Source organism: Dipodomys ordii, unplaced genomic scaffold, assembly GCF_000151885.1.
Source record: "Dipodomys ordii isolate 6190 unplaced genomic scaffold, Dord_2.0 Scaffold6, whole genome shotgun sequence".
NCBI classification, from domain to species: domain Eukaryota; kingdom Metazoa; phylum Chordata; class Mammalia; order Rodentia; family Heteromyidae; genus Dipodomys; species Dipodomys ordii.
In genome coordinates, this window is record NW_012267222.1 from 10,511,798 (window position 1) to 10,522,340 (window position 10,543).

The 10,543-nt window shown below is 44.8% G+C and overlaps 1 protein-coding gene across 3 annotated transcripts; it reads right to left on the reverse strand.

The window, feature by feature from the left end:
* Positions 1 to 6,327: 6,327 nt before the first annotated feature.
* Positions 6,328 to 10,298, reverse strand: Med18 (mediator complex subunit 18). Of its 3 annotated transcripts, none has more exons than XM_013032925.1 (3): positions 10,152 to 10,298; positions 9,372 to 9,484; positions 6,328 to 6,980 (listed from the first exon to the last, which is right to left on the reverse strand). In XM_013032925.1, exons 2-3 carry the CDS (start codon positions 9,442 to 9,444, stop codon positions 6,427 to 6,429), a joined length of 627 nt encoding a protein of 208 aa, XP_012888379.1. In that variant the 5' UTR covers positions 9,445 to 9,484; positions 10,152 to 10,298; the 3' UTR covers positions 6,328 to 6,426. The 3 variants fall into 3 exon arrangements, with proteins under 3 accessions (XP_012888379.1, XP_012888385.1, XP_012888371.1); XM_013032931.1 differs by having other exon boundaries at positions 9,372 to 9,509; XM_013032917.1 differs by having other exon boundaries at positions 9,372 to 9,637.
* Between the last annotated feature and the right edge of the window lie 245 nt (positions 10,299 to 10,543).

Genomic DNA, 10,543 nt, shown 5'->3' on the forward strand with positions numbered 1-10,543 from the left:
GCACTGCAATTAAGGAACTCAAAATGCAAATGTACTAAAGAAACTAATATACAACTAAATTCAACAGGACATTAAAAAGATACATCATAAGCCAGGTGCTGGTAACTTGCAACTGTAATCCTAGCTACTTAGGAGGCTGAGATGTGAGGATCATGGTTTGGAAGCCAGCCCAGGAAGGAAAGTATGAGACTCTGATCTCCAATTAACCACCAAAAAAAGCTAGAAGGGAATTTGTGGCTCAAACAGTACAGTACCAGACTTGAGAAAAAACAAAACAAAACTAAGGGAAAACACGTAGGCCCTGAACTCAAGACCCAGGGAGAGTGCAAATTTTATAAAGTAAGTACATCATTATGCACACTAAGGGAGTAAAGTGGGCTGGGAAGGTAGCTCAGTGGTAGAGTGCTTGCCTTGCATGCATGAGGCCCTGGGTTCAATTCCTCAGCACCACATAAGCAAAAAGAAAAAAAAGCCGGAAGTGGCACTGTGGCTCAAGTGTTAGAGCACTAGCCTTGAGCTGAAGAGCTGAGGGACAGCGCCCAGGCCCAGAGTTCAGGCCCCAGGACCTGACCCAAAAAAAAATAAATAAAAATAAAGGAGTAAAGTAATGGCCCATTAGCAGAAAATCCATCAAAAATCACTGAGCCAATTAATGGATCAAAGGATTTAAAAAATGACCTTTTTTCATAGTTAATAGAGAAATTCTATTGTAGCTAGTCAAATCTCTCATACTATAAAGACAGCCACAGGTAATATTTAAATGAATGAATATGTGTTCCAATAAAACCTAAATTACAAAACCAAATGGCTGGATACCATACATAAGTCTGACTATCAGTCCACAGTAATCAGTTTGAGCCTTAGCAAATGCCTAAGGAAATTTAGTAAGAAAAAATGTAAACTGTATTCTGGCCATAAGAAAACATGAATAAATATTCTTAGGATGACCTCAATAGGACCAAGATTTTTTTCATTTGTTTACTAATATCCAGTGGCCCCTGCCATGGGCTAGTTGCTGCTGTGGGTGCCAATGATTCAGTGAGGAAAAGGACAAAGCACCTGCACTTATGGGGCTCACATTTTATTAAAGAAATGAATAAGAGCTGGGAAGGTAGTCCAGTGGTAGAATGCTTGCCTTGCATGCATGAAGCCCTGGGTTCAATTCCTCAGCTCCACATAAGCAGAAAAAGCTAGAAGTGTCACTGTGGCTCAAGTGGTACAGTGCTAGCCTTGAGCTGAAGAGTTGAGGGACAGCGCCTAGGCCCAGAGTTCAGGCTCCATGACCAACAAAAAAACAAAAACCAACAACCAAATAAATAAAATATAAAATGAGATACTTACCTTAAAAAAAGGGGGGGGGCTGGGAAGGTGGCTCAGTGGTAGAGCACTTGCCTTGCATGCCTGAGGGCCTGGGTTCGATTCCCCAGCACCACATAAGCAAAAAGAAAAAAGCCAGAAGTGGCGCTGTGGCTCAAGTGGCAGAGCGCTAGCCTTGAGCTGAAGAGCTGAGGGACAGTGCCCAGGCCCAGAGTTCAGGCCCCACGACTGGACCCAAAAAAAAAGGGCTGGGAAGGTGGCTCAGTCGTACAGTGCTTGCCTTACATGCATGAAGCCCTGGGTTCCATTCCTCAGCACCACATAAGCAGAAAAAGGCAGAAGTGGCACTGTGGCTCAAGTGATAGAACACTTTCCTTGAGCTGAAGAGCTGAGGGACAGAACCCCAGGCCCAGAGTTCAGGCCCCATGACCAACAACAACAACAAAAAAAAGCAAAAATGAAAGAAACAAAGAAATGAATAAATGGGGCCAAACAGTAATAAATGTTATGGAAAAATGAAATCCAATCAGAAGGAGAGAAGTTGGGCACTGATAGCTTATACCTGACATCCTAGCCACTCAGGAGGCCGAGATCTGCTGATTGGGGTTTGAAGCCAGCCCAGGCAGGAAAGTTAGTGAGACTCTTATCTCCAATCAACTTAAAAAAAAAAAAAAAGAGCCAGAAATGGAGCCATGGCTCAAGTGTTAGAATGCAAGCTTTGAGAAAAAGATGCTCAAGGACAGTAACCAGGTCCTAAATTCAAGCCCAGGACTGCAGGACTGGCATATACATACACACACACACACACACACACACACACACACACACAGTGGAGAAAGTGGGTGTGATACATAATTCAGAATTATCAGGGAAGGTTACCCTAACATTTTGGCAGAGACCTGGAAGTTGGAAGAAGCCAGCAATAATTCTTTCCCAAAATAACCTATCTCAACTTTTATCATTTGTATTTCATATCCAGTGCAATTCCAGAAAAACTTACACTGAGTATGAAAGAATAAAGGTCTGTGCAAGCTAGGTCTATTTTGAGGGTAAAACAAAGTAGGGAAACCTGTCCTACTGGTAGAACCGGCTCAACCATAAAGCCACAGTAATAAAAACATCATGTTGCCAGCATTAAACAAAGAAAACGACCAATAGAAAAGAATGGAGGGCTTGTACATAAAGAATACTCTGTGGAAACTTAATATGTGATGAAGGTGACCAGAAAGGTGGTTTTTCAAATGGAGATACAAATTCACTGGAAAAAGAAAGCTGCATTTTTACTTTAAACTATGTAGAAGATGAACTCCAGGTAGATTAAAGATTTAAATGAATGGTAAAACTATAAAACTAGTACAAGAAAACGTAAGAAAAATCTATGTTACTAGGAGTAAATAATGAGCCTATAAACAAGATTCCAAACCATTCCAAGTATGCTATCCTGGGCACACCTGTGATCCTACTTTTTTTTTTGGGGGGTCCGGTCGTGGGGCCTGAACTCTGGGCCTGGGCGCTGTCCCTCAGCTCTTCAGCTCAAGGCTAGCTCTCTACCACTTGAGCCACAGCGCCACTTCTGGCTTTTTTCTTTTTGCTTACATGGTGCTGAGGAATTGAACCCAGGACCTCAGGCATGCAAGGCAAGTGCTCTACTATTGAGCCACCTTCCCAGCCCACACCTGTGATCCTACTTGCTCCAAAGGTGGAGGCAAGATGTCCAGTTTCAGGTCACTCTGGGCTGCATACAGACAATATCTCCACAAGCAAACAAGTAAGGTTCCAAACCATAAGGTCAATATAGATCATTGGCCCAGTGGTAGATTCCTTACTTGCCTAGCATTCTGTGAAGTCCTGGGTCTAATCCTTAACATGGCAAAACAAAAAAATAAACAAAATTAGGAAAGGCATTTAAAACAGTTAATATCTAGAATATACAAAAAGTTCTGGAAATTTAAAAAGAAAAATAGGAGATAGACACAGGTCTCACACCCATAATCCCAGCTATTAGGCAGCAGGGATCAAAAGGATCATTGTATGAGGCCAGCACACACAGAAAGTTAGTGAGATTCTCATTCCAACCAGTGTTGAGCAAAGTGGTACATGCCTGCCATCCCAACTACATAGAAAACATAAAAGTAGGATAGTGGTTCAGATCAAGCCCGGCAAAAACACAAAAGTAAAAAATAAGAAAAGAGGCAAGTGTCCATTTTAAAAAAGAATTAAGCCAGGTGCCGGTGCCTCACGCCTGTAATCCTAGCTATTCAGGAGGCTGAGATCTGAGGATCGAGGTTCAAAGCCAGCCGAGGCAGGAAACTCCAAGAAACTCTTTTTTTTTTGGGTGTCTGGTCCTGGGGCCTGAACTCTGGGCCTGGGTGCTGTCCCTCTGTTCTTCAGCTCAAGGCTAGCACTCTTATCACTTGAGCCACAGTGCCACTTCCGGCTTTTTTTCTTTTTTGCTTATGTGGTGCTGAGGAATCGAACCCAGAGCCTCATGCATGCAAGGCAAGCACTCTACCACTGAGCCACCTTCCCAGCCTCTCTGTGAAACTCTTATCTCCAATAAACCACCAGAAAACCGGAAGTGGCACTGTAGAGTGTAGAGTGCTCGCCTTGACCTGAAGACCTGAGGGACAGCACTCAGGCCCAGAGTTCAAGCTCCACAACCGACAAAAAATAAATAAAATAAAAAATTAAACAAGAATTAAAGTAAAAAAATAACTAGGGACAAGACTCAAGTAGATCACCTGCCTAGCAAACATGAGGCCTTAAGTTCTAACCTTAGAAAAAGTAAATGTTGGATGGGAAGGGGAAACAAAGGAGAGGCTACAATGGTTGATAAGAAATGTACTCATGCCGGGCGCTGGTGGCTCACGCCTGTAATCTTAGCTACTCAGGAGGCTGAGATCTGAGGATCGTGGTTCAAAGCCAGCCCTGGCAGAAAAGACCGTGAGACTCCTATCTCGAATAAACCACCAGAAAACCAGAAGTGGCGCTGTGGCTCAAGTGGTAGAGCGCTCGCCTTGAGCTGAAGAGCTGAGGGACAGTGCCCAGGCCCAGAGTTCAAGCACCATAACCAACAGAAAAAAAAATAATAAAAATAAGCTGTGGCTCAAGTCATAGAGCTCTATCCTTGAGCAAAAAACCTCAGGGACAGTACCCAGGCCCTGAGTTCAAGCACCAGGATTAATATCAAATAAATAAACCTAGGACTGGGGCATAGCTCAAGTGGTAGAAATGCTAAGTACTGGGTTTACTCCTTACATAAAAAAAATAAAAAAGGAAAAGAAAACTAGCTACCATACATCAAGTGGGAAAAATGGATGTTCACAGGAAGAGCCAGTTTTGGAAACTTCATTTGTTGATGGTAGAGTGGGAAACTTCACTTGATGATAGAATGAAAATTGGAACATTTAAGGAAGGCACTTATTTGGTAATATATGTAGAAGTCTTTTTTTTTAATTGGCTGGGGGGGGGGGGGAAGGTTGTGTATGTGCTGGTACAGGGGCTGGAACTCAGAGCCTTGCATTCTAGCTTGGCTTTTTTTCTCAAAGCTTGTGCTTTATCACTTAAGCCACAGCTCCACTTCATTTTTTTGGTACTTAATCATAGGTAAGAGTCTCATGGACTTTCCTGCCCAGGTTAGCTCTGAACTGTGATCCTTAGATCTCAGCCTCCAGAGTAGTATGAATTACCCCATGAACACCTGCATCCAGCAAACAACAACAAAAAAACAACCTAATAACATTCAAAATTAAAACCAGGACTGAGTCTGGGTGTTGGTGGTTCACACCAACAATCCTAGCTACTGAGGAGGCTGAGGTTTTCAATTAAAAGCCAGCCTGGGCAGGAAAGTCCATGAGACTCTTATCTCCAATAATCAAAAAGCCAGAAGTAAGCTGGGAGCTGGTGGCTCACACCTGTAATCCTAGCTATTCAGGAGGCTGAGATCTGAGGATTGTGGTTCAAAGCCAGCCTGGGCAGGAAAAGTCTGTGAGACTCATCTCCAATAAACAACCTGAAGTGGCACTGTGGCTCAAGTAGTAAAGTGCTAGCCTTCAGCTGATGGGCTGAGGGACAGAGTCCAGGCCCAGAGTTCAAGGCCCATGACCAACCGAAAAAAAAAAGCCAGAAGGGGAGCTGTGGCTCAAGCGGTAGAGGGCTAGCCTTGAGCAAAAAACTTAGGACAATGCCCAGGCCCAGTCCAAGGCCCCAGAACTGGCACAAAAACCAGAAGAAAACAACAACAAAAAGCCCTGAACAACTGGGACTGAAGATGGTGTAGCTTAATGGTAGAGTACTTGCCTAGCATGTTCAAAGCTAAGAATAGGTTCCATTCCCAGTATTGCAAACCAACCAAGAATTGTCATTCATTTTTGCTTGCTCCAACTGGTAATGATGAATCAACCCTGAATTTGTACAGTGGGATCAGAATCACAGACATGTTCCTTTATAACCTTTATTACCATATAGCACAGACTCACAGATTCTGTGTTAAAAACCTATGTACAACTGGCAAAATAATTAGATTTTTCTTTTGTTTTTCTTTCTCAAACTTAAAGCTCATATTCCTCTTGCCTTGGCTTCCCAAGTGCTAGGATTATAGGTATATACCTGCCAATTATACTTTACTTGACTGATTTATCCCAGTTTCCCCCTTTGTGCAGAAGAATTAGAAAAACTCTCTGTGTCATTCTGAGCCTTTGTTTAAAAAGTCTGTCATGAAGTCAAATCATTACATAAAGAAACAGTGCAACTGTCTTTCCTGAAGGAAAATGGACTGGTTGGCAGTGTCAGAATTGAGGCATTTGTATTATCTTCCTAACAAGTGAGGACAGGCCTCAAAGATGGACTAAAGTCATGGGCCTCTGGCTCACACCTGTAATCCTAGCTACATAGGAGACTGCGATCTGAGGATCATAGTTCAAAGCCAGCCAGGGCAGGAAAGCCCAAGAGACTCTTATCTCTAGTTAACCACCACAAATCTGGAATAGAGCTGTAGCTCAAGTAGTAGAATGTTAACTTTCAGCAAAAAAAAGTTCAGGCATACCACCTAGGCTCTGAATTCAAGCCAGAGGACCAGCACAAAAGTAAAAGATGGCCCAACCCTCCTAGTCACATGAGTCTTTTGGGGTCTATTTTCTCTAGATGAACCAGAGGTTTCAGCTGCTCAGCAAAGTTCCTCATGTCATCAGAGACCATGTCCTGCCCACCTGGTGCAACAACACTTAATTCTACAAGATAGGAGAGTGACAAGGCCTCAGTACTGTCTGTGTTCCCTGGCACCAAGATTCGGAAAATCTTGTACACCATAATCTTCATGATGCCCTTACGGAATAAGTGTCCCTTGGCAACAAACTCATGGTCCATGCGGAAGCCCATTTCCATCAAGAAATCGGTGAGGTTCTCAGATGTGGCAATGTCCACGCAGTTCCGCACCAAGGCATGGCGATTCTTGTCTCCCATTTCTGGCTGTCCCAGGTAGCGCAGGTGCCAAGGTGCCCCTGCCCTGTCCATAGAGCGTCGAGCCCTTAGAACAAATGGGCTGGCCTGCTGGCCTTTAAGGAGGAATACCATCTCATGGTCAAGGAAAGTCTCTGGTTCCATGTTGTCGCACAAACCCCGAAGGCGATGGATGAGGCTTTCCAAACTGTGATCTAAAACACTTCCTAAAGAAGGAAAAGCACCAGAGTCCAACTTTTGTTTTTCTGTCATGTAATTAGCAAAAGATCAAAAAGAAACACAACGAAGTAGTTTACTGTAACATTTTGTGCCTGGCATTTCCTTGGTTGGTGCCAGGATGTCTTTGGGCCTTCCCTGGTAATGATCATTTCCAGCCACAGGAGCTATCTAGACTTTAAGAATACCGATTGGGTAGCTGGCGCTGGTGGCTCACACCTGTAATCCTACCTACTCAGGAGGCTGAGATCTGAGGATCATGGTTCAAACCAGCCCAGACAAGAAAGTCTGTGAGACACTTATCTCCTAGAAACCACTAGAAAACCAGAAGTGGTGCTGTGGCTCAAGTGGTAGAGTGCTAGCCTTGAGCTGAAGAGCTCAGGGTCAGCGCCCAGACCCAGAGTTCAAGCCCCACAACAGACCAGAAAAAAAAAAAAGAAAGAAAGAATACTGATTGGTGTCATTGGACAGTTATTTTCTTCTCCTCCCCTTTGTATCTTTTGGTGCTGGGGAATCAAACCCAGTGCCTCATACATACTAACAGGCGCTGAGCTATACCCTCAGCCACAACTATCTTCTATTACCAGAACTAAAACTATATAGAAGAAATATCTTTCCTTTTCATGTAATTACTTAAGAAAAAAATGAAGTACTTCATAGAAACTATTAATTTAGTCTTCTCTTGGTGGAATCTGACATAATTGTTAGGTTTTTTTTTTGGGGGGGGGTCTGGTCGTGGGGCCTGGGCACTGTCCCTCAGCTCTTCAGCTCAAGGCTAGCACTCTACCACTTGAACCACAGCACCACTTTCAGCTTTTTTCTTTTTGCTTATGTGGTGCTGAGGAATCGAACCCAGGGCCTCAGGCATGCAAGGCAAGCGCTCTACCACTGAGCCACCTTCCCAGGCCAATTGTTAGTTGTTGTAGTTGTTCGTTTTGTTTTGGGGAGTTGGCTGTTTTGGTGCCAGTCCTGAGGGTTGAACTCAAAGCCTGGGCACTGTCCCTGAACTTCTTTTACTCAAGGCTAGCACTCTATCACTTTTGAGCCATAGCTCCACCTCTGGTTTTCCTGGTAGTTGTAGAGGTAAGAGTCTCAAAGCCTTTCCTGCCTGGGCTGGCTTCAAACCACAATCCTCAAATCTCAGTCTCCTGAGTACCTAGGATTATCAGCATGAGCCACCAGCACCCAGCCTGGTTGTTAGATTATACCCACTTTTCCTATGGGGACACAAGTCTCTCTTGGTCCTTCACTAAACTCATTGCCTATTCTCCCCAAACCCCCGAGGACAGGGTCTCCTTCTGTTCCAGTTGGGCCTGGAACTCTTGGTCTTCCTGTTTCAGTCTCCTGAATGCTAGCTGGGATGACAGAAGTGTACCACCATGCCTGGCTCTTAAGTCTTTTGTGCTCAGCCCTTCTTCATCTTCCTTAAATGACAGAGGATCTGTGAATTCAGTCCAGGTCCTCTTCTCTACCAAGTCACTTTCTCATGCAATGACTCAATTTGGTTCTATGGCTTTAAATATCATTTATACACTGAAGCCTCACACATTTACATCTCATGCTGTATATACAGACTCATACATCCAACTGTTTGTGCAATTATTCTGTTCAGATGCCTAGCAGACACGAGGCTCTGGGTGCCACCTCTGGAACCACAAAAATAATCAATTAAAAGTAAAATACAGCTGGGTGCTGGTGGCTCATGCCTGTAATCTTAACTACTCAGGAGGCTGAGATCTGAGGATAGCGGTTCAAAGCCCTGGCAGTAAAGTCCGGGAGACTCTTACCTCCAATAACTCCAGTAACCATTAAAAAGCCAGAAGTGGAGCTGTGGTAGAGCACTTGCCTTGAACCAAAAGAGCTCAGGAGAGAAAAGTAAAAACATCCCTGAAGCCAGGTGCCGGTGGCTCACAACTGTAATCTTAGCTACTCTTGAAGGCTGAGATCTGAGGATCTCGGTTCAAAGCTAGCCTTGGCAGAAAAGTCCCTATGAGATTCTTTTCTTTTTCTTTTCTTTTTTGTCATGGGGCTTGAACTCTGGGCCTGGGGACTGTCCCTGCGCTCTTCAGCTCAAGGTGAGCACTCTACCTCTAGAGCCACAGTGCCACCTCCGGTTTCTAGTGGGGCTGGCTTTGAACCATGATCCTCAGATCTGAGCCTCCAGAATAGCTAGGATCACTGGCCTGAGCCACCAGCACCCAGCTCCTATGAAATTCTAATCTCCAGTTAACCACTCAAAAACCAGAAGTGGAGTTGTGGCTCAAAGTGTGGAGCACTAACCTTGAGCAAACAGAGCTCAGGGATAGGGCCCAGGCCCTGAGTTCAAGCCTCACGACTGACAAAAAAAGTAAGAAAGAAAAAAACCTTTCTGGTTCACTTACCTTGCAGCAAGTACTCCATCATGTTAACCGTGCCCCCTGTAACGGGCATCATGGTTACTGGAGGTGCCTCCATGATGTCTGATTAAGTTAAAAACAGAACTGGACTCAGCTCCCAGTAAGATAAGCCACAGGATACACCTGGAAAAGTTATCCTTGTTTGTATCTCACAGTGGCAGAGGGACACCACACTTGCTTTGATATTAGTCTTGAAATCAAGATGAAGTCATTCAAAACTTTTTATCTGCTTAGATGGTCTGTTCCAGAACCTGTTGTACAAAAAAAAATAAAAGTGAGATCTAGCCAGGTCCTTACAACACAACCTTCTAGGCTCAAGTCTAAAAATTCCAAAAAGTTATCTGTGCAAACTTGGGAAAAATTGTGTAATCTCCTGCCTTGGATCTCATTGGCGTGTGTGTGTTGTCAGTTGTGGGGCCTGAACCCGGTGTGTGTGTGTGTGTGTGTGTTTTGTCGGTCATGGGGCCAGAACTCTGGGCCTGGGCGCTGTCCCTCAGCTCTTCAGCTCAAGGCTAGCGCTCTACCACTTGAGCCACAGCGCCACTTCCTGGCTTTTTTCTTTTTGCTTATGTGGTGCTGAGGAATCGAACCCAGGGCCTCAGGCATGCAAGGCAAGCGCTCTACCACTGAGCCACCTTCCCAGCCCCTGAAAGTGACTTTTTAAAACGACCCATGCATACACAAATAACTAAGTAAGATTAACCAAGCCTCAAGTTGTCAGACGTCGGCACGGACGGTCGGCATCCGGGACACGTGGGTACTCACACTAGGACCACAACTCCCAGGCTGCTCCCGGTTCTCGCAAATCCGCACGTAAGTGCACCCCGCAGACAGCGAGCGATAATGACTCCCCAAGCCCTCGGAATACGCGGGCCCCCAAGACCCTAGAAGGAAACGGCCCTCTCTTTTTCCTCTTCCCACTTCCGGCAGGAAATGACATCACACAAGCCTCAGGACTACCGCCCCCGAGACGAACGGATGCCGAAAAGGACAGAAATGACTCCTTTGAGTTTTAAGGAACTGCCGCGCATGCGCACAAAGGGACGGCCGTGCATTCCCTTGGGGCTTGAAACCCGCCTCTAGGAAAATATTTACTCTTTCCGCGTTCTCCCGTGGGGGGATGTTTTTGTGTGGAAAACCTCTTGGAGAGTTTTCTG